Genomic DNA, 23,146 nt, shown 5'->3' with positions numbered 1-23,146 from the left:
TCATGATGTCCGGACCTGTCTGGATCGGTAGATCGAGCTCCAACCCCTGACTTATCTCGGTGAGCTCCTGAGCTTGAGTCAGCACACCGAACAGAGAGGCTCTCACCGAGATAGTCTCCGGCATTGAGTTCGGTGTGACATCATTCCGTGTTTCGACTGATTCTTGCGTAGGGCGGGTGAGCGGGCCGCATCATATTGACGTTTGCCGTCGCCCCAGCACGCCTCAGCTTTGTCTCGAAATGGGAACGATCTGCACCCGTTTACATCACCCTCCTCTGAGAATAAGCAAGTTAAATCTTGCCGAGACGGATACCCATTGCCAGCTCAAAGTTGCCTGAGCTCTTGGTGCTTTCCATGCAAAATGCCTTATCAAAGCGAAGTAACGCTCATTCTCTCATGTAGACAGCCTAGTTCTTCCTTTTCACACAGAAATTAAACGATCTCCTCATCATCCATTTCCATCGCTCATGACCAAGCACTTCATTGTCGCACAATCGTGTCCTTCCCCGCTCCCCTGCGATCCGATCGGACACTGATTCTTTGATGCTAAAAGTCGAGACGTCACTCCCCTGAACTACGAGGACCAAGCAAAACGGGCTCATCGCTAGCTCTCCCCATCGATCGTGCAGCCTTTCCGCTTCCGGTCTCCTCACAAGACTTGGCACATCCCCTCTCCTTTCACGCCCACGTGGACCGCTCGACGCCGCGGTCCGCTCTCGCGAATCAGCCATGCCGTCACGGAACTCGGATCGTCACCACCGCGACCGCGCAACCCATGAGGACGACGACCCCTACTACGACGACTACTCCTACGAGCGCCCGCGTGCATCACGCCGTGTGTCGCGGAGCGCACATGAGCTAGACTCCGCTGAGGCGGGGCGCTCGCACCGGCGTCGCGGCCGCACCTACGACGATGAAATCAGCCCTGTCCGAACGAAGACCCGCGCCCGCTCGCTTGACCAGAGGCCATCTCGTCGCCGGAACGACAGCTACGACTCGTACGATGACTACTCTGACAGCGAAGATGATCGGCGTCGACGACGCAACAGGAGCCGTGGTCGGGGGAACGGTAGTAGCCGCCAGAAAGACAGCAAGGTCTCCGCTGCATCGACTTCGCGGTCTAGATTGCAGCGACGAGAGTCGGACAAGGCGCATATCATACAGGCTGCGGCGAGCGCTGCTGTCGTTGCTGGTGCTGCTGAGGCTTGGCGGATGAGGAAGGACAAGTCATCATGGCAGAAGAAGGGGATGAGGATGGCTACGGCCGCGGCCGGCGCAGGTGCCATCGCGGCGTTCAAGGACAACAACCCAAAGGACTATGGTAAGAAGGACGCAGTCGGGGCAACGATTGGAGGGTTGCTGATGAATCAATTTGCCAGCGGGATGTTAAAGAAATAATGACAGAACATAGAGGGAGGCATGTGGACACGCATATGACGAGGGAATTTCCGGGCATTATGATTATAATTTAACGACCATATAGAATTGTCTAGACGACCAATATGACATACCAGGAGTTCGGGAAGGCAATGAGTGCACAATTGAGTTGTTTATGTCGGGATATGTTTTCAAGGAACGAGCAAGCATGGATGGTATTGAGTCCAGCTGTTGACCTGCCAAATGATAGGGCTCTTCTGATCTACTGAGGCAAGTGTCGTTTCATGCAAGAGGTTTAAGATTTGACTGTATTGTTTTGCTCTTCTGCGGGGTATCATGATCCAATCTTCCCACTCATGAACGGATTCAAAATCATTAGGTATGAGCCGAAAAGTGCCAGGTTATCACGCCTGAGAACCTTACCAGACTTATGAGCTCCATTTTCCTCACCCGTGCCTGAACCGTCCTGCGACTCTCCCTGCTCCGCCCATATCTCTGGCGTTCCGAAATCGGGTTCCTCTTCTGCTTCTGCATCTTCGTCTTCATCTTCAGTCGGGGTCTCCTCTGAGTACGAGGGCGCGGTTGGAGACTGTGCGAGGTCTTCAAACTTGGTTCCATGCTCCACCTCGATGATCTTCTTCGCCGCCGCAATGAGCACATCCTTTTCCCAAAGATTCTCTCTGGGCAGTGCGAAAATCGACATTAATCTGATGAGCTCCAGCCTCATCTCGAGATCGCAACAGGTTGTCACTAGAAAGAACAGGTTTGCCCCGAACCCGGTCTCGAATACGAATGGAGGCGATACTGGGTCCGAGAAAGGCCCTTCGTGTGGGATCTGTGACTCCAACCATGATAGTTGCTTGAGCACTCGGTCAAAGTTGTCCACTGATCTCTCATAGCCTGACTTGGGATCATCAAACGCAATGTTGAGCCATATTCGGCAGCACTCGTAGCGGGTCAACAAGAAGCAACGATACATCTTGAGCCCGTACTCCGCGCCGTATTTGCAGTGTTTGGCAGCCAAGGCATCCAGCTCTGTCATTTTTGGGTCGAATTCGCTGAACAGCTTCAGCCATGTATTCAACAATCGGCTGATCGTGGATTTGTCGGTAAAGTATTGAGAAAAGACAGAAATCTTCTTTTGGGGTTCAAACATGCCAGACGCCGTTTTCGGTAGTGAATGGGACTTCCGGCTTGAACGCATAATTCTTGTTGTGTGGTTGAAGATTCCGTCGAGCATCTCTTGTGCTTCGGAGAAGGTTGAAAAGGTGGTTGGTATCGGCCCCGCCAAGTCCGAAATATCGGAAAATTCGGAATTCTCATCGCTGAAGAAGAAAGCAAATTCGTTAAGTCGTCGGAAAATGGGTAAAAGATGTTGTTGAGTCCAAGCATGCTGGGGCGAGGTCTTCAAGATTTCAACGCCATGCGTACAGTGCCTTAATGCCGCCTCTCTGTCCCCGCGTATGAACTCTATACAGACGAACAATACGCATACAAGAAGTACGACTGATTCTTTATGCTCTGATTTGATGTCTTTGAGCCCGTGGATAGCGTTGTTGTAGTGCTTGAGAGCTATTGTCTGGTCGTCGAAACGTATCTTCGCATTAGACTCGGGCGTATAATAAGATTGTTGAAATAGATCGCTAATTGAGATAACTGCGTGTCGTACAGCCGGCTCGAAAGCGCTGAACTGTAACACAATATTGGTCCAGAAGTAGGGGTCCGCGGTGCCGGACATCAACGGACCCGCTGTCTCGCAAAAGAACTGCAGCGCGTGTCCCTCACTTGATGAGTTCGCTCCAGGGAAGACATGGTGTGGCCGGTGCAGGGTGAGTGTAGTCGCATCACGCGATCCAACTGGGTCTCGCACATCGATCTTCAGTAGGTAACCGTCACAGACTCGGCCTGTCTTGATGCAGCGAACGCACGACGGCTTGCCTTCGTCACACTTGACTTTCCGGGCCCTATCTATCTTGTCAGACGGTTGCACTTGGCAAAAGAGAGACGAGCATGGCACGGTTCTTTTTCTTTCTCCCGCCGGCGGGGTCCTGTCGTACTTACTTGCAGGTGATGCACCCAGTCCTGACTTTCCGGTTCCCCTTGCGGGCCATACTTTTTTTGTTTCTTTTCATCAACCCAGGCTCTTCCGCATTTGAAACAAAGGCCAGGCTCGGACTTTTCTGCAAGCGTATCCAGAGTCCGAGCTTTCTGGGTGTGGTTTTTTGCCTGGCGCGAGACTCGCTAGGGGCTTGATTGGCGACTGTTGCGCGAAAAGGTTGCGGGAAGAGGAGAACTTGCTCGGACTCGGGCGGGACACAAAAGACAACACACGATCGCAGAGAGATCCACGCATGCCAACTTTGATTGGTTTGGGCGGGGCTTACAAGGATTGATGCGAGCCGGCCAATCTGGACTCGTGATGTGGGCAGGACCCCTGATTGTTTGTAAGGATTTGGCGTGAGCTAGCCGCCGATGCACCGTTGGGGACAACCAACACCGCTTTTCAAGCGGGTGACAATCAGCTCACTAAGCCTGTTTTGGTGTTGGCGATGAATCAAGTCCACAGACAGGCTGCCTTTGGGGGGATATCAGGAGATAAGTTGCTATTTCTTCCGCAGGATTGGTCCCCATCATTGTTTTACCACCAACTCTTACTTGTTAATTGTACATGGTTCACAAATATGGACTCGAACATGAGAGGTTCGCCAAGCTTACGTGAGATGAGGATCAATCTTCTAGGCAGACACATAAGGCCAATGAGCTAAAAACCGAAGTTCCGGTTTAACCACGAAACTGCAAAGCATAGGTAGCTGAGAAGCCGGGAGATATAACGAAGACTTTGAAGCGACGGCGTCAAAAGTCGCAACACATGATTTTAGTATTTCACTGTTTCGATAAGATCGTCCGGAAGAGAGAATTCTGGTCATAAGCGTCTTTATCGAAGTTTTTGCAACTCACCATGATCCCATCATCCCATGCAAAAACATACTATGTCGCTGAATGTTTGTTCATCCCTACGTGAGAAAAACTAGTTACAGCGCAGTGGAAGGATTTTAACTTCAACCAAGTTGCTTTCGGAGACAAAACATCACCCAAGGGTTTGCCCCAGGAGACCATTCTTGGTCCTTGCAATGGGCGCTGTCGAAGAAGATGCAGTATACCGGGCCTCGGGATGTTCGTTCACGGATCTAGGGATGGGGATACGGGGACCGAAGAAGACCCCACTGGCTGCCTCTCTACCACTGAACTACACTTAGGACATGACGGGCATATTGTTAAAACCATTCGGCCCTGTCGGGAATTCAATGCTCAGCGTTTTTGTTGACGTGAGATTCATTGACGTTGTGGTTGTAGAGGTGCCTATGGATGAGTATTACTCCAGCACAGTGAGGATCCATCGCAGCATCGGTCCAGTAGAGTTTGCCAAGAGAGCAGGAGGATGTGCGATTGCAACCAAGAGACAAGAAAGGGCTCTACGTCAAAACCGGAAGAAGCACTTTGGTCTCAGTCCAATGACGATCACATGATGCGACGGAGTTTGCGGAACGCCCTTGACGTGTTCGGAAAGCTGAGCACATTGACAGAAAAGATGTGATACTGTTGGGATGCATGCCATAATGAAGAAGCCAGAAAGCCTCCATGGACTCACCAAATTCTCCATCACGGTACTCGTCCTCACTTGTTAGCTTAGCCTTACGACCTCGGATTCCTCAGCTGATGGCCATATGTGTAACTCACTTCCCAAGGCGCACTACACATATTCTGAGCTTGCATCAAGGTACGGTCATGGGCGACTTGTTGCTTCGCCTTTCGATCCCCGGCGGTCATCTTTTGTGAGTCTGGCTGGACAAAATAGGATATGTGCTGTCCATAATCCTCCTGACATTTTAGTGAAGTGCGCTCGGTATCGTTGATGGCTGTTTTGGCAGCAATGGTCCTCTGAGCGTTACACGGCATTGTAGTGTCTTCAATGCTTCATCTTAGATCATCATCATCCGTCAACGGTGTTGTCTATCAATGTCGTCGCGCTTGTGCGGCATACCGAGTCCATTAAAACTAAGTCCAAATGAGGTTTCCCAGGTTATTCCTCAAAAGCAAACATTCTAATTTTCAAGGATTCTTGGATCTCCGTGAACAGATGCTGAACGTAGAAGAGGTTATCCGTTACTTTTCAAAACTACATGTTCGGTCTTTGGTCCGCATGACGATGAATGAACATTCTTAGTTGGTTTTATTTATGTGATCAACTGGAGAATCAATACCATAACATCCCCACAAGCCACGTTCATTGCCTCAGAATTTGTGTAAACATCTTTATGCGCCAAATCCATACAGCAATGTACGTACATCAATTCATCTCGAATATGACCCACGTCATCCTGAGTCATAAGACTGGATCTACTGTCTTTAACCTAGTCGCAAACGGTGTTGTCACATTCAAGAAACACCCTCCTCCTTGGATCGCACAATGCCTCATTGAGCAATTGGGCCCGATTCTTAGATATCGGCAGGATGTCCTCAACAAAGCCACCTGCTTAATCTATGGATGTTTGACATTAGTATGAGCTTTTGTTAAAGCAACTCCGACGTCACCCAAAGGCCGTATCACTACCAACAACTTTCTGCTCAGGTTCAATCACGATATCGGCGCTGCCGATTCCTCCGAACTCCAGCCCGAACAATCACCTCGGAGCTCGGCCAGCGGTGATCGGATCAGCCCTGGGGAGTCCCCCGAGCTGAGCTTATTTGGTGGAGGACTGCTCCACCAAGCCTTTCCTTGAGAGGTTCGAGCGAGGCATTTCTTACTGGTCCGCATCGCGCGGAACACGAGCTCACCCACTCTCGTAGGGATGGTGCCTGCATACGATGCTCCATAGCCGTTGATTAGATGATCTGATAACCTTTGAAGATTGAACCCTTGCCCGGTGAAGTTAGATGAGTCTTTTTCAACGACCTGCCCCATTGGGGCAAAATAAGCAGACCGTTGGTCATTGCCAAGACTCGGGAGTTGTATCCAGCTTGGCTTCTCATGAGCATCAATGCTACATGCCGGTTACCGGCGCCATGGCCCATAAAAGTGTAATTAATGAAGAGGAGATTAAGCATCGCGACCTCGTGAGAGTGGGTGCATTCTCACGATGTAGGGCCCTGCGAAAGCGAACAACGATGCAACGAAGCGCAATAAATAGTAACCCAAGGCCTTGCCGTCTTGGCTTTCGCTTCGCCTGAACCGTCAAACCAACATTCGAGGTTTCGAGATCAATCGCCAATTCCACCGATCTCATCAAGACTGCCGGCAATGGCTCGATGGTACAGCATCGCGCAAGCGCTTCTTCTCGCTGCCGCACTCAATCCAGCGGCGGCCGAGGAGAGCAGCTTTACCGGTCGCCGCAATCGCCTGACCACTCCGGCGTCCGAAGCCGCTTCTGGCCGATATATCGTCGAGTTGCAAGCCTCGACCGGCCCGAACGCCAGACAGGACGCCACAGTCGCAGACTCTGTTGTCGACCACATCACATCCCTGGGATACGACGCTAAGGTCAAGGACGACTTTTCTGCCATCTCCGGTCGCTTCAAGGGCGTTTCGGTGGAGATCATCAACGAGAAGTCCACCGGCGCTCTAGATGACATCAAAAGTATCCCCGGAGTGGCTGGCGCTTGGCCTGTGTATCCTATCACCCTGGATGCATCCTTTGAAGTAACCACGGGCTCGCAGAAGTGGAACCCGCATATCGCCACACGCGTTGACGAGCTTCACGAGCGCAATATCACTGGCGCGGGTCAGCGCGTCTGCGTTGTTGACAGTGGCGTTGATGTCTCGCACCCAGCTCTGATCGGCAAGGTTGCTGGCGGCAAGAACCTGATCGAGACCAACTCAACTGAGCTCACCGACTGCGCCGGCCACGGAACCTTCGTGTCTTCCGTCATTGCGGCATCGCATAAGGACTTATCTGGCGTTGCTCCTGACTCAGAGATCTACATGTACAAGGTCTTTGGGTGCGAGGACTCGACTTCCAACGACATGGTCCTCAAGGGTATGCTTGCTGCCGACTCAGACGATTGCGATATTATTTCGGTGTCCATTGGAAGCAACACTGGCTATGCCAACTCCGTTCTCTCCCGCGTCGCGAGCGAGATTGCTCAGGACAGACTCATCATCATCGCTGCCGGTAACTCGGGTGAGATGGGGCCGTACTTTGCCAGCTCTCCTGCTGCAGGCCGCGGTGTTGTCTCGGTTGGGTCTGTTGAGGCTTCACAGACTCTTGGATGGCCAGCGATGCTCGTATCTTCCAGCGGTCAATCGTTGAAAATCTCATATGTCACACCCGATGGCACCAAGTTCAATCAGACAGTCGATGTCCCTATCGTTCTAGACAGCGGCGACTCTTGCAACATCGCTGGCTCTGGGTCTGAAGACTCGGCCGTGCTGGCTAAGCGCGGTGTATGCCCTCCCGCAAGCTCATACTCTTCCATCGCAAGCGGCGGCTTCGGGTTCGGCATCCTCTTCGACTCGTACAAGCAGGGCGCTTACTACATGTCTGACGTGACCCCCTGGTCCGACACACTCAAGTTGATGGCAGTGACGACTTCCTCCGTCGGTGACTGGGCTTCGACGCAGATTGGAAAGAACTACACTCTTCGTCTTCAGATTCAAGCAGACGCCCAGCCCGCGGCATTCGCCGCAGAGGTTCCCAGTTCCGGCCAGATCTCGAGCTACACATCATGGGGCCCAACATACGAGAATGGCTTTTCGCCTATCGTCTCAGCCCCCGGTGGTGTCGTCTATGGCGCGTTCCCCGACAATCGGTATTCCATCTCTTCGGGGACCTCGTTTGCGACGCCCTACATCTCTGGCGTTGCAGCCTTGTGGTTTGCGCATGCGAAGAAAGATCGTGCCGAGTTTGTCCGCCGCCTGACTTCGACTGCCGTAGCTCTCCCTGCCTTTAACAACGGCGACGCCCGTGTCGTGGCGGAGATTGCGTCTCTTGCTCAGCAAGGTGCTGGCCTCATTGACGCCTCCAAGCTGTTTGACAGCACGACCGTCTTGCTTTCTGAGCCGACCCTCTCACTGAATGATACCGACAACCGTGTCACCACGCATACAATTCGCATCCAGAACACAGGGGCCGAAGAAGTGACTTATAACATCACTCACATCCCGGCATCTACGGTCGCATCCAGAAACTCGATCTGGTACCCCAACGTCTACTACCCGCCTCTCCTGTCAGCTGCCGGCTCACTTGCGGATGCAAAGACTGTCACTGTTTCTGCTGGAGCTACTCAGGAGATCGAGGTCACTCTGTCTGCCCCATCTCTCGATGCCGACAGTGGCGCACTTTGGAGTGGCAAAGTCCTCTTGGCGGGCTCTAATGACGACCTGATCACCGTTCCTTATATCGGCGTCGAAGCTTCGACGTACAACTGGACTCCGCTGCACCACGGCCCAGAGTCGTACCGATATGATGATTCCAATGGTGACCTGCTTCCGATCGACTATCAGGGCCGGGCCTATCGTCCTGCCGAGGGAGAATCACCAGAGACCTACTTCGCCTTCAGATACGGTACATATGAGTTCTCGGTTGACTTGGTCGGCGTGGATTGGTCCACTGAACAGTTCTCGTACCCACCCCAACATGGTTCCGGATCCAAGGCTTGGCTTGGCTCTGTCAGATCCCAACCCGTTGTCCCCGGCGGGTACATGGACTTCCCCATGAGGGAAGTTGTCCGCTTCAACCAGGGTAGCTTCATCACCTTCCGTGCATTCGCGAACGGAACGGACATCCCCTCGGGCCGCTACCGCATTTTCACGCGTGCTCTGCGCATCTTTGGAGACGCATCCAACCCGAAGGACTGGCAGCTCTTCCTCTCGGACCCGTTCTCGATCCAGCTTGGCAATGATTCCATCCCGGGCCAGAATGCAACTTTCACCACGAGACAACCTTCGGCAACTGCGTCTGCCACAGTGAGCTCCACGGCTGCTCCCGCTACAACATCCGCCGTCGCTACGACCGTTCCTATCTCCGTTCCAGGCCCCACCACAACTCTCACCGCCACTGCCACGCCAACTGGTCTATCAGGTGCTTTCACTTCTCTCAAGCTTCAGCGCCTCCGCGAAGACACTCCGTTCATTACCGATCCCGAGGCTTGGATGGAACTCCATGTTCAGATCTCCCTTCCCAGTCCAGTTGCGGCAGACTCGGTCCTGACCTTCGCCGTTCCCGCTGAGATCACCGACATCGCCGAGGGCGACCAGCTGTCTGCATCTGGTGCCCAGGCAGGGTCCACTTCCTTCGACGCGGAAACCCGCCTGTACACTATTGCCCTCGCTGACTGGACTACTTGGAACAAGAACATGGTCGGCGACTTCTTCCTCATGTGCCGCTTCACGCCGGCCTTTGCCGCCTCGATGAAGCAAGGCACATATGTGGTTGAGTTCCCCACCGTTGACAAGGTCCACCAAGCCACGGTGTACTACACAGCTGTGGACAGATCAACTATCTACGACCGACTAGTGACATCGCCCTATGACGGTGCCAGCTTGTTCACGGTTGAGGCCGAGATTCCCGCCTCGCTGGGCCCATGGGACTATGTTCGCGTGGAGACGTCCCACTCCAGCGACTTGGACGGTTTCGTCTGTGACAACTCTAGCGTCATTATTGGGCATGAGTTTGACGCCGAGAATCGTATCACGAGCTTCACCGATGTTACTGCCGAAGCCGTGGAGGTTTGCAACGTGAAGAACTTCCGAGCCGTGTACAACCAGAACCTGACTGGCCATGATGTTCTGCGTTTCACGATGGGAAGCATTCAGGGCGACCGTCAAGCTTGGACGCTTAACCTCGTTTATCTTTTGGATATCCAATTGTCAAACGGAACTCTGGTGTTGTACGATGCCAGGAACTGGGCGTTTGAGAAGAACCCCCGCTTGAGGAGCCAGTCCTTCAATGCATTCAGTGGCGAGCGCGCCACCTAATCACTTCTCTGATTCGGCCATATAATTACTCTGCTTCGTTGTACATATTAAATACCTTGAAGACGCAAAACAGCGTGTACATAAATACAAAATGCCGAGAGTGGACATTTACTTGTTTCTTACTCAGGTTTGGTCTGAGAGATTATCAAGCACCTATTTGCCCGCAGCACCGATGTGATACGATAAATGCCCTGGTTTTGCCTTGAACCTATGAATGGATTGTGCCTAGCCAGTTGAGCCCATTGTCAAGGTTCAATCATTAGATTGAAGAAGTTCCACTTGAATCGCCAAGATGCTGTCAGAGGCCTTTGGCAGTTTTGACATGTGCTCTGGGGCTGGTCCGAGTCCGCCACCTTAAAATATCATTTACATAACAAGCTCGTAAATCAGAGTTTTAGGGTCGCATACGTGGGGGGCCCCTCGGATATGACGATCCAGTTCAGAAGTCTTGTCCCGGACCCAGACAGGGATGCTGATTATCAGATGATCTGATAAGATTAGATGGGACGGGCCCACCGCTGGAGCCCTTTAGGTTCTCGGTCGAATCGGCCCCGCTGAATACGCTCAGCAGCCCGCTCCTTTCTGGGATGAATCGGCTGATGGCACCGTGGAGTTGCTTTGCCAAGATTCATGCCAATAGCGCGCGCGATATCGGTCGGCGCAGTTTAAGGGACGAACTTCCTGTTCTGGACTAAGTTTCTGGGCATGCCGGAGGGAGGAGTTCAGGCAGAATCGGAGGTTGTTGAAGATAAAAAGGGTTGCTTGGTACGGGGCAGTTGAGGGAGAGTTCTTTAGACATCTTCATCCAGCATCTTTCGCGCCTCACTATCCACATCTACAACCAAACTTCTTCCTACAACTTCAAGATGCATTTCTCCATCACCTGTGCCGTGGCTTTCGCCGCTGCCTTGGTCTCTGCCACCCCTCTTGTCACCCGCAACCAGGTCTCTTGGGACTTCCCCGAGGAAATGCTCGCCAAGCGCCAGGACGTTCCTGCCCCCGGTACCCCCGCCTACCTCTGCCACGAGAACTGCGGTAAGTGTAGTATTTGTTCACGCGACCTGAGTCTCATGCTGATCAATCTTTGCTTCCAGGTACCTCAATCACTCTGTCCCGCGAGGCGGGCTACTGTGAGAACTACCAGTGGATCGCCAGATACGATGCCTGCCTCCAGTGTGCGAACGCCCAGAACGTTTGGCAGTACTACGGCACCTCCGTCACTGCTGCTGCCGCTGCTTGCGGTTTCACTGCTGTTCCTGCGAAGATCTAGGGTCAGCGCGATGTCTAGGGACTCCCATCGGGGCTATCAAAGCAAACTTGTGGTATCCATGGAGATCTACGCCGACAAATGAGTTGTATGAAGGAATGCGTACATAGTAGTTTGATTTGAACGTGAAAAACTGTACATAATGACATCAATAATAACAAACCGATTGATATGACAACCCCCGCCTAGAACGTACTTATGAAGAAAACGTGGAAAGAAAGAAACTAGCCCTAACAGCCGAAAGTATGGAGAACACAGCAGCTTAGACGGTTTATGTCCTCAACCCATCATCCGAGCCTCTTAAAGATATGCTCCTCGTTGAATTCCCTGGACTTTGAAAGTCACCGATGTCTTTCCTCGTTGCTTCAATTTCTAGAGTAATTCCTTCCTCAGTGAATGTAGTCCCCGAAGAACTACTTATGCTATGTGCGAGACTGTTTTGAGAAAGTGATCTGCCCAGCAACTTGACTACTGAAATCGGCAGCCCAGCTTTGCTCCGACGTGGAACCTCTCCATCAACAAATGTCACTCTGTTGCTGGGATCTCGGCCACCGGCGACGGGTTGGATGGGAGCTGATGAAGTTGTGTCGGTATCGGTCCTTAGTCTCGGACGGCCCATTGCGGGGTAACGTGATTCGAAGTCATCAAAAATGTCCATGGCGTGTGAAAAGTAGGCTAGTCTAGGACCAGTGGGTGCGTCCTCTTCGTAATGGTTGCGCCCCCAAACATGGCCGATGAATGCCCTGGTTTCGTCGTCAATGATGGCTGCCCCGGAATCGCCCGGTATGCCGATTCCCCCAGCGTTCCACTTTTCAACGGCCAAGAGTCCTGGAGCGTTTTCGAGATACCATTCACGAGTAGTAGGCTGGTCCGGGCCCTGCTGAACAATAATCGGGGTTTCGCACACGACCGCGTACCTAAATCCGCTACTACGACCAGTACAACGGACCATTCGAAGCTTGGGGCTGATACTCATTGTGTCTGACATCGGGCTTGAGTGCGGTTCCACTTCTCTGCCATCTGGGGCATATCGAATGCAATTCTGAAGCAGTAGGCCTTCGCCTTCCAGATCACAGAATGCCCAGTCGGTTTCTACTCTTCGTTCATCTGGTGGCACCTTCGGAGCGAACTCCTGGAAAGATCTCGAGGCTCGTTGAGTCCGATACATCCTATATCCAGAGTGTGCGCCAATTTTCGCAATGCGTACCGGAATTGTTCCCGTGGGACAGTCGATCCCTGCTGGATGCACAAGATGACATTCTGGCGCTTCTTGCTCTTCGTTGACACCTGGGGCTCCGTAAAAAAGATGAAAGTTTACGAGACACCCAGTTCGGTCACCCCACTTGATTGCTGGACCGATGGTTGCTGCATATTCACCCTTTTCAAATCCAACAGAGTCACCAACCATTAGAGGTGAGTGATAACGAGCGTTACCAGGTGAAGCATACGGTTCTTCTGTTCCAGAGGTGCGCTTGACGACTCCGATGGTGAAAGATATGGTAACGTGCAGTGACCTCTCCGGCGTAAATATCTTGGAGACATTCCTTCTGAGCTCTTGATTTGTGTTGTCTGGTAGCCTTTTCCTGGTAACAACTTCCACAATTCTGAGGACACCGTACTCGCTGTAGTCAGCCTGAATCGAAATATTATAGTCTGTGATGTTGCCTTTGACCATGGTCTCCTTCAAGCGCGGCAGTGCTTCATCTTCCCATATCTGGTTGAAGTATTCGGATGTTCTTTCGCGCTCCTTCAGTTTGGCTCGGATAGTCGCCAGTTCTGTGGAATCTGACATTGTCGATTTGTCCAGTGGGAAGGTGGGATGCTTGGACTTTGCGAATGAGTTGTGAGAAACTTCGTGTGATAGCTGGTCGTTTTCTTCTTCAGTTATTTCTTCAGGTTGCGATCCTGGCTCTGCCCTTGGCACTACCGGATTGCGGATGAATTGAGGAGGGATGTGAGACTCGGACCGCGTCAGCCGGGGCATGCACACGAGGGCCTTCTGGGCTACTGTGGCCACAGATCGTATTGAGCTGACGCTGACGCTCTTCACGCTCTCCCAAGTCTTTGAACGTGTTGAACGACGTTGAGGAGGCGGAGGAGGTGACAAATCTTGCTGCTGCGCCTCATTGTTCAGCTGCTCTTGTTTGGCTGAAAAGCCGGGGCCCACGCGTTCGGGCGAGGGCGGAATTGCTGTCAACTCCGGATGCCGAGAAATTGTGTGTTGAATATCTTCTGCATCTTCCCCGCCCCAAACTCGCTCTCGATCTCCAACATTTAAGTCCTTTCTATAGATGTCCTTTCTGCTGGGCGCCGAGCATTTGCCATGGCGGACATTGTAATTCTCCCTAACGAAGTTTGGTTAATTAGGCTGTATTGTTGGGTTCGGGACAGCATATCTGGTGGAAATTACTTCTCTGAGAATTCATTGTGGCGCTTTCGAGATTTGCTTCGAAGCTTGTGAATCAGGCGTTTGAGAGATGCTAGCTTATCGGTAAAGTGCAAGCTCATATTGGGCTCCTTTTGTGGTCAGGTGCAAGATCGGGAGTTAAGGCGGCAATGAAAGCTGCCGTCCCACTGTAACAGTCCCAGTCGCAAAGCCAAGACTGGAAGCACACGACTCCTCTGCGGGAGGGGCAAATACGCTCGGAAACATGATTGCTTAAATGATTCAGGCCCTCACAGCCTGATCCTCGAAACTGACTTGGTTGTTCAGGAGAAATGCAAACAGAGTGCCCCCATGGATTCGTGGCTGGGGGCTGTGTTCGGTAATGGTTCGAAGTGGACGAGAAGTGGAAAAAAAGTAGAAAAAGTCCAGAGGCCGCCGTTCATGCGGCGTGGGATTACCGGCATAAGCAGACCGTCGCTTGCGGTTAGCGCCTTGTTGAGTGTGTGGGCTTCCTTCCAGGCGAAGCACCAACATGGTCTCAGCCTGGTCTCGCTGCAGCTGTTGGGTCACATTGCTGACTTTTTGCACATTGTGACGAGTAACACCGCCTGACGGCTGCCTTAGCTGTGCCATTGCATATGCGTCTCGAAATCTGCAATTGCCAAATCGAAGTAGCGGTCACTGACTGAGTGAACCCAACGACGTAATCATCCACTTGGGCTCGTATCATTAAGTACAGGTAGGATATGAGGTCCAGATGTGGAATTATTATTATTTCGTACTTCTCATGGCGGAGCCTTCAATTGCAGTTTTTTCTTGGCAGTAGCCTTACTGCCAGCCTCCGCATCACTTCTCCACGATCTGAGTGCCCTTCAGTTCGCTGTATGCATCGGACCCATGGACAACACAACTCGGAGCAGAACCTCCAAGTAGCAACTTTAGAATCAAACTTCCATTCAAGCAATACAAAAGTCCCACGATATCGAATATGAGTCTATGTAGCATCTATGATGAACTTTTATTGCCTCAAATATCAGCTCTTCTGGTAGTGAAAGCTTTGTCCCTGCTTCAGCATTTAACTCTAGCAAAGCAAGTATTATTTCATGAAACGAGGAATGGCTTCCTGTCTTCCCCTTTGTCCTTTGGGAATTTTCTGCAGTGGGTCTTTGGCAGGTGTTCAGAGTTCACTAAGGTACGCAACTCGCCGAGTTTGTAGTGGTGAGCAGTTGCAAGGTCTGTCTTAGTCGTCAATTCACAACCACGCACCAAAGCCATGTTACGCGTCTAAGCCCAACCACCTCAAGCGTCATGTAGCCATATTTCTACGCGTCTAAACAGTAGAGAAGGGTCCGTCACATGACCTGGTGGGCAGGCACTCAGAAAAATAATTAATTTTGGTCTTGTTGTTTTGATTCCAACCAAAGCAACCCGAATTATCACCACCTCCTACTCTACCAAACTTTCATTGCTCCTCTCATCAAACACATCGAAATCGCCCCAGCCCTCATCATGAAGGCCATCAATATGCTTCTCCTCCTGGCCGGCATCTTTCTGATGATGCTTGGCGTCCAGTACGACGAGCGCGAGGGCGAGCGTCGCGACCAGCTCCCTCTTGGCTGGTTCGGCGGCGTTTTCTTCCGCGGTGTCGGCGCTGAGACCGTCAGAGTTCCCTACGACCATCGCTTTGCTTCTCCTGAGGCTTCTGCCGTTACCCAGATCTCCGCCAACCAGACCTACATGGACGATTATTTCAAGATGGCTGGCGACAATATCTATGCCGTTCCTGGCTCTATGGACATTTGCCCAATCGATTCCTTCGACGACTTCAAGCACACCATCGAGAACAAGCTTTCGGGCATCAAGGAGGGTGTCGAGCGTGATATCAAGGCCATTGTGTCTGCCGCCAGCGACCATGCTCACAGCTTCGGCAAGAATGCATTCTCCTACCTCGTTCGCATCGTCTCATTGGGCCTCTACTCTGTCGATGACCTTGAGGCCATCGTCACCGCGGATCCTTGCGAAACCCACCATGATGACGACCCCGCCTTCGTCCCCATTATCGAAGCTCTGGGAGACCTCATTGTTGAATATGTCATCGAGCTCAAGACTGGAATCCACAACTCCTTTGCGTCCCTCCACTACTGGGTTATCACTCGCTCCACCAACTTCATCTACCTGTCCTTCATGAGCGCTGGCTTGACTGTCATGGCGGCTCCCGGCCTCGTGTCTGGACCAGTCTTGTGTGTCATCGCCTGGGGCATGCCTGAGTTCGTTGGTGGCAAGTCTCCCGAGCTCCCCTGAACAAGACCGCGATGTACAAAATTGCTAACTGTTACTTGCAGAGTGGCTTACTGCCCTGATCATGCATATGTTCGACGAAGTGTTCGCCGTCGGTATCATCCGCCTCTGCGAGAGCGCTTTTGCCGGTGGCCTGGGTCTTGAAGCTTTCAACTACCTGATCAAAGTCGGTGGTCTCGTCGCCGTCCTCTGCTCGTTCGCCGGTCTTGTGGCTGGCTTGACCAAGTAGAAGACGGAAAGGTTACGGTGCCGGGATAGTACGTATGTCGGCTGGACCAAAGTTGTTTGGACTGGCTATTACTTGGAAAATGCCCTTCTGGCTCTTTCTTCCGTCTTTGTCGCTGGTCTCTGGCTGCGGCCAACATCGCATGTTGATCCCCGAAGGAGAGGGGAATAACTAGTCTAGGATCGTGGTCAAGGACACCACCATGGAATTGAGGCATATTATGACCTCAATGAGATACCTCGTGCTCCCGTCGATGTGATCATGACGCTTGCGGACGCCTCCATTCGGTGTCTACGGCTGCTGGGCTCGGTCATAATGGCAACCGAGATGCTTGCGTAGATTTGGTTAATATTGCTGCCTCAGCTATTATTGGGGTAACCACTGGGATCAAAAATGTCCTCCTCGTATCTAGTACTGAGTATTAGCTTCAAAGAACTCCAGTTCAATGGCTGGCTGGATATGTGTTTGCTTCCTGTGGCTAGGTTGCGGGCTTCATTTCTTAGTTTCATTGCCCTTGCTTGCTTTATAAGTCTAGATGAACTACGCTTTTGGGGTCGGACTGTCGATTAAAACTCGAGATACTGAGAAATAGAAGGCGGTGGCTCTCTCAGAGGTTCGGCCGGAAGGTTCTCACCCCACTCTCGGCCGGTCTACCCATGCATCGTGAAGTACCCACTCCGAGGGCTTCAACCCCTGGTTCCATCCCACACAATCAGCAATGGCGACTCTCGCATTCATCCAACAGTCGGTCTATTAGTCTAGTTGGTTAGGACGTCGGATTCTGATCTCACAATCAAACCCTTCCGTAAGCCCAGGTTCGAATCCTGGATGGACCTTCTTTTGCTCTTTTGATGCCCTCACTTCATGTGGTCCAGGTGCCCATTTTTGTCGGACGAACTCCGCTCAGCATACATACCTCATGACTGTGTGAATGAACTTTCTACTTTTACGCTATCATACAGACCGTTACTTCATTAGAGCGTTCCTCCATCATCGACCTTGGCCGTCTTGCCGCCCAAGTACTGAAAGTCACCATCCCCTCTGACCCCAATCGTGAACACTCTTGCTTGCCCCAACGCACGCTGGAACCATCCCAGCCGGAAATTTAGATCGGATAGCCTGCCATGAAGCTCGTCTGTCGACAACAACTGGGTGCTCTCCGGCAGATGATCTGACGCATTGGACCCTCGCAACAGTGCACCCATGGTCGCCATGCTGTGAAACCCATCAGGAGCCAGACCCTTGACATCCAAGTGGAATGGCCAATTCCTGCCCACCATTCGCTTAGTTACTACTGAAAGTACCGCGGAAATGTGAGTCAACGCCACGGCTACGAGGATCGCAAACAAGATGTACGTGACTGTTGCGTTCTGCACCAGGCGACGTCTCCCATTGTCGCTGACGACTGCTTCTAAAGTTGGAAGCTGGTCAGGTGGCGCCGCGTTCCTGGAGCGTGCTGTCAGGTTGTATCGGTTTTCGATGTTGACCAGCTGCGCGGCGACAAGACCGTAGTTGTGTTGGAGGCCCTGCAGGATCTCTTCATCCTGGCCTGCGTCTCCGAGTGCTTCGAGAGGAAGCTTTCCAAACGGCTCTATCAACGCTTTGAACTGTTCGCCGATCCAACCAGCAAGCAAGTCGGCGACGGCTAGTTGGGGATAGGCATCGCCAACTTGGATGTTGATGAATTGTTGATCGACATGGGGTATGTCGAGAGTAGGCGTCCATGGCTTGATCGTAGACAGATCTGCTTGAGGCGGTCTTTCGGGGTCCAAGACGTACTCGCCATCATTCGCGGCCAGATGAACCTGCGTGGTTGCTTCGACCCAGGTGTAGTTGCATCTCCACATTGAGAAGTAATTGAAGCCATTCTTTTCCGTCGAGAACTTGCCCCAAGCGTACGTCTGATATCTCCATGATGCGTACTCGTAGTCAGTGGCGTTGACGCCTAGACTACAGGCCATATTGATATCGGCCGTGTTTTGCGGAGAATAGAAGACATCCGCCATGTACGAGACACCAAGTCGATTCGTAGCGACGCCCATGTCCAAGCGGTTCAACAACGCAGCTGTGGAGCCATTGGGGCAGCTAAACGGCTGAGTGATTATGGCTTCGTAGTACTTTGTCTCTTCTACCCAGTTGGTGATGTTGATATTGTACTCTGAGTCGGGCACATTGAAGCATTCCATCGGGTGCAGCTTTGCCGCCGGCACCGTGGCTGTAATTGTAGTGTTTGGTGATACTGGAACCGTGTCAACACCACCAAGGACCGGGAACACAAGGTCATCGTAGGTGTTCTTTGGGTACGCCAGCGACGCTTCACCTTGTCTGGTCACAAGACTGCTCAGGAGTTGCCGGTTGCTCCTCGAAAGAGATAGTCCGTCAAGCCCTCTCCCAATCTCTGTCGAGCCAAACCAACTTTCCTGTTGGAGCTGGATGTTGTGGGAGTCGGGAATAGACTCGACCGTGAAAATGACAGATACTAATGTCGTAAGGAAGGCGCAAGTAATCGCGAGTGATTGTGACAATGTCACGGCCCAGACGCGCTTCCTTAGAGAAAGGTAGAGGGCTCGAAGGCCCAGCATATCCATCAAGGAAACATCGAGATCCCTCGCACTGCACGAGCGAGTAGAAAGACACGAGAGGATAGCTAAGCCCCTGTAGGCGAAGTCGCAGCAGCTTGTGTACAGGGAGACGCCGAGCATGACCAGAGCTGGGATCGAAGTCCAAAGCAAATGAAGGTACCCTTCCTCACTTACTGTTGCTAACCCCTGCGATGTCTTCGAGACCCTCAAAGCGTACAAGAGCCCGACAACGATGGCGAATGTGAGCAAAGAAGACAAACCTCGAGCCCAGGTTCTCAAGACCAGTGGCGTAAAATCGCAATGGCTCCAGACCGTTGACGGAGAGGTACTATGGGCAACGCGGTCCGCGAGGTCAGGATGTTCTTTGAAGAAGATCATGTTGCCGAGAATCGTCGCGGGGTCTCTGTACCAGACCGCAGTGCGACTCGTGTGCCGAAGCAATACTGATGCAACCACAAGACTGAGCAGAGCAAACAGCGCTGCCATGGTCCAGCAGACCCATTGATTGACAACCAGCTTGCTGACGCTGTCGACGGTAGACCCGGTCACAGCTAGTTGGGACTCGTCATCGACCCGAAGTCGATAGTGTCCAAGCAGGGGTCCAAGGGCTTGGGACATATTCAATACCGCGAACTGGAGGATCTCGTTGGTGTATAATAACGGATTCGAGACGTTCACTGCCACTGCGAGCGATTCCCCTCTGAATTGGGAGAGAGAATCAACCGGCCCTGCGACCATGCCAACACCCGTCGTGCCCCAACGACCACCAGCCTCGGGCATAGCCGAGTTGAGCATCGTCCATAGGTCAGCAGTGACAGGCGTCTTTACTACGTACGCCAACTCTGTAACGTTAGGGCTGACACCGTCGTCGACGACTCTGACCTTTGACACCCAGCCGGTAGACGTGCAGAGCACCGCTGCAACGTTAAGGAAGTCCGGCTGCGATGCATTCTTGGTCGAGCCCCCGAATCTCGCCGCGTAGTAAAGCGACTGGTTGAACTGCTGCGGCAAGTTCGGACAAGGCTTGCCAACCGAATTGGTGACCACCCAGTTTCCGGTAGTCTGTCCTTTCGCAGTCTTGTTCTTGTCCCATAGGATCCTGTCGCTAATCACAGGCACCTGGGCGTCGCAGCCCGGAAACGTAAGACTGACGTTGAATGTGTGGTAATTGAAGCTGGAGACGACTGGTGCGGACGCGGTGTAGTCCTCCATCTTCAGGCACTCGATTTTCGAAAAGTAGCCGTCGACGTCGACGCTCAAGGGTGAGCTGGTCGTCCCGCGCGCGGTGCCGTTGCTGAATTTGAAGGTCTGATATGCCAGGTTCCCATTGACGCCAAAGGGGAAGCGCATGTCGAAGTTGACGAGAGCCTTCGCCGTGTAGTAAGCGCTTCCTTCTGTATAAGTCGTCGCCGGAGCGGTTGTGTTGAAGGAGTTGAGGACTTGGACTTCGGCCGGTTCGGAGACTCGGATGGCGGCTAGGCTGTAGAGGGAAGGCGCGAGAACGATCTGGATTTTGAGGATGAGAGAGACAAAACAGATGAGGAAGACGAAGTAATGCTTTCTTTTCAAGGATTGAAAGAGAATTGCGGGGGACAGCATGGCTGTATAATCGAGATCGTATATATCTTCATTTGTGCCCCGCTCTTGTGCTCGACGGTAGGCCATCCAAGGCATGTATCGCATGGCTTGAATCTCGACTCGGGCCCAAAACAAGGAGATTATGGTTAGGACTAGGATCAATGAAAGTCAGCAGTCTATCCCCCGTCCTCAGTTGAATTGCACTTACTTGCGGTTGGGCCGAATCGCCACAAGTAGACAAGATTCTCTCTCGTTCTGACAAGGCCATCGTTCTCCTGCGAGTACCAAAGCATCACGGGAAGGGCGATTGTCAAGGCGATGAACAGCGCCAGGAAGGTCGATAGAGTAACTGGTCGGAGCCAGACCGGGCGCCATCTCACATTCTCCACGCGGTGGATAGAATTCCCACCTGCCTTCGCGCTGCCCTTTTCTGAACTAAAGGTGGGATCGCTCAGTAGTCCATGGTGGCTGTCCGGTGTCGGGCGAATATCCACAGGAGTTTCCATTGGATATGCGTCATTTTCCTTCGTTGTGAAAGGCTTCGTGGATGGCCGACCGTAGCTACCGGTGAAGTAATCGTTGGCGCCGAGCGCCGAGGTCCGTGATTCCGTGTCGTGCGGCGCCATTCCGGTAGTCAGGCCGGGGCTACGCCTGATTAACTTTCGGAGGATTCGATTGTACCCGCTCAGCGGGCGTAGGGCTTGGATCGGATCGCGAAAAGAGGCAGCCTCAATGCATCTATCCTATCATGACCACATCGCTGAACGGCAATGCCAAGACATACACGCTGAGAACTTTGGTAGAAATCATTCGGGGGCGCAGCGGTGTTCACTTATGTATGGAGAGGTCGTAGGATTCAACGCTGCGGGCCCATCTTCCCACGGCCAGGGGAAGAGTTTCCTATCCGTCAACCACATGGTCAACTCTCCCGATCGCGAATTCGCTGGCCAGTGAGGGCACTTTTCTTCTGAGCCGCGCCTGATTTTAGACCCCAGAAGCCTTGCATTAGATCCGGATGCCGCTTCAGCTTGCGCTTGGCAATGCATGTCAGACTCAAAACTGGCAGCCGGCACGCTGAAGGAGGGACTTCAGTAACACCCCTGCATGACGCCACAAATCATCGCCTTCTCAGTCAATCATGAGTCTGCAATGACCAGATTAATGGAATGTAGACAGGGACTCGACGTATATCGGACTCTGTAAAGGTCGATCTGGGCCACAGGCTCGGGTCTCTAAATGGTTGCCTAAGAAGTGGTTCACCTTCTATGGCGGTGTTTTGAGTCTTTAGGCAGCACGGTAGCATCACCTTCAAACCCCGCTTTCCGGCGCCTAGCTGAAGACCATCAACAGGGGGTCCTCCTGGGCTGGAGGTGGGAGTCTGGAGATGGGCCAGACCCAACCTTTCCAAATCCTCCCAAGTTTTAGCTAAAATTCGAGAATGCGCTTGCTGATGCATCTGAGGTTGTCATTGGCCACGAGCACGTGATGGCGTAAGTCTTGATGCACAGCCGTTGAGACCAAGAGATGTAGTGGCTGCCTGTCATATTGCAATAGCGCTGAGCCAATCTCTTCCATCTCGACGACTGATGTTCATCTTGACATTATGAATGGATTATCATCGTCGCGGGTAAGTTGAAGTCCGCTGGGGAAGATGCTGACTTCTTAGACACACAGATGCTATGCAGTACACTAGCGAATTCCATCTTCTACCTTCAGCCCCATTCAATTTGTGGAAAGTTAGAGACTGTCGTTGGGACGGGATGCAGACGTATCATTACGTGGAGTAATTTTGGCTCTACGCCTTCAGTTTAACCTTTAGGCCAATCATGGATAGACCAACAAGCAAATGCCAGAATGTTTGCAGGTGAGTTCTTGCGGTACGGACCGCGCATTTGCGTTCCTGCGTCGTGACAGGGGTTGCCGGCTTCGTGGGGCTGGGCTGACTCGGACGGGCTTGGATGGGTCCTGATAAGGTGACGGCGTCTGGTCCTCGTCGACCATCCCACATTCATCGTTCATGATCAGTTCAAGGTCTGAGTTTTCGTGTTGACTTCTTTTTAAAAGATCAAGGTCCTGTGATCGATTGCTATCTCAAGTTTCACATGACAATGTCTCATAGCCCTCATAACACCGATATTGATGAATCAACCCCGAATCCTACATACCCCCGTTGTTATCCCATCCCTCGCTCTTTGGGCCGCAGAATCTTCAAGCCCGACCGACGGCAATAAGCACGGGAACCCACTCTCCAAGTTGCACTAAGCAGTTCTGAGGCCCCCGATACCACTCCAAAGTGAGATGACGTCCTGCGTAGGACCGGGCCGGCCACCCGTTAAAACTTGTGTTTAATTGGGTCCAATTCAAGATAAGAAAATTCGGTTTTCTTTGCGAAAATTCGCCTCTCTCCTTCTTTCCTCCTTTTCGATCACCAAGACACGGCATGCTTCCAAGTTGACAA

At 52.3% G+C, this 23,146-nt stretch overlaps 7 protein-coding genes across 7 annotated transcripts; 4 read left to right on the top strand and 3 right to left on the bottom strand.

Annotated features, from left to right (window-relative positions):
- Positions 1 to 729: 729 nt before the first annotated feature.
- CGGC5_v014059 (uncharacterized protein) lies at positions 730 to 1,390 on the top strand (the record flags this gene model as incomplete). The annotated part of the gene is made up of 2 exons (XM_066153030.1): positions 730 to 1,321; positions 1,380 to 1,390. The coding sequence occupies 2 exons, from the start codon at positions 730 to 732 to the stop codon at positions 1,388 to 1,390; spliced, it is 603 nt and encodes a 200-aa protein (XP_066007735.1).
- A 321-nt stretch (positions 1,391 to 1,711) lies between these two features.
- atnN-5 (Aspercryptin biosynthesis cluster-specific transcription regulator atnN) lies at positions 1,712 to 3,488 on the bottom strand (the record flags this gene model as incomplete). The annotated part of the gene is made up of 2 exons (XM_032024854.1): positions 1,712 to 3,341; positions 3,439 to 3,488. The coding sequence occupies 2 exons, from the start codon at positions 3,486 to 3,488 to the stop codon at positions 1,712 to 1,714; spliced, it is 1,680 nt and encodes a 559-aa protein (XP_031878444.1).
- A 3,188-nt stretch (positions 3,489 to 6,676) lies between these two features.
- Positions 6,677 to 10,351, top strand: prtP (PIII-type proteinase; the record flags this gene model as incomplete). Its single annotated transcript, XM_032024853.1, has 1 exon — positions 6,677 to 10,351. One exon carries the CDS (start codon positions 6,677 to 6,679, stop codon positions 10,349 to 10,351), a length of 3,675 nt encoding a protein of 1,224 aa, XP_031878443.1.
- An 866-nt stretch (positions 10,352 to 11,217) lies between these two features.
- CGGC5_v014056 (uncharacterized protein) lies at positions 11,218 to 11,621 on the top strand (the record flags this gene model as incomplete). Its single annotated transcript, XM_032024852.1, has 2 exons — positions 11,218 to 11,386; positions 11,446 to 11,621. The coding sequence occupies 2 exons, from the start codon at positions 11,218 to 11,220 to the stop codon at positions 11,619 to 11,621; spliced, it is 345 nt and encodes a 114-aa protein (XP_031878442.1).
- Positions 11,622 to 12,721: 1,100 nt separating this feature from the next.
- Positions 12,722 to 14,126, bottom strand: CGGC5_v014055 (uncharacterized protein; the record flags this gene model as incomplete). The annotated part of the gene is made up of 5 exons (XM_066153029.1): positions 12,722 to 12,760; positions 12,826 to 12,905; positions 12,962 to 12,996; positions 13,067 to 13,963; positions 14,029 to 14,126. 5 exons carry the CDS (start codon positions 14,124 to 14,126, stop codon positions 12,722 to 12,724), a joined length of 1,149 nt encoding a protein of 382 aa, XP_066007601.1.
- Positions 14,127 to 15,513: 1,387 nt separating this feature from the next.
- Positions 15,514 to 16,531, top strand: CGGC5_v014054 (uncharacterized protein; the record flags this gene model as incomplete). Its single annotated transcript, XM_066153028.1, has 2 exons — positions 15,514 to 16,279; positions 16,347 to 16,531. The coding sequence occupies 2 exons, from the start codon at positions 15,514 to 15,516 to the stop codon at positions 16,529 to 16,531; spliced, it is 951 nt and encodes a 316-aa protein (XP_066007602.1).
- A 971-nt stretch (positions 16,532 to 17,502) lies between these two features.
- Positions 17,503 to 21,314, bottom strand: CGGC5_v014053 (uncharacterized protein; the record flags this gene model as incomplete). The annotated part of the gene is made up of 2 exons (XM_032024848.1): positions 17,503 to 20,840; positions 20,897 to 21,314. The coding sequence occupies 2 exons, from the start codon at positions 21,312 to 21,314 to the stop codon at positions 17,503 to 17,505; spliced, it is 3,756 nt and encodes a 1,251-aa protein (XP_031878512.1).
- Positions 21,315 to 23,146: the final 1,832 nt, after the last annotated feature.

Source organism: Colletotrichum fructicola (genome assembly GCF_000319635.2).
Source record: "Colletotrichum fructicola Nara gc5 chromosome Unknown KSG_Nara_v1_contig08, whole genome shotgun sequence".
Lineage (NCBI taxonomy): Eukaryota > Fungi > Ascomycota > Sordariomycetes > Glomerellales > Glomerellaceae > Colletotrichum > Colletotrichum fructicola.
Note: the sequence above shows the minus strand (reverse complement) of the source record. Positions and strands in the feature narration are given on the sequence as shown.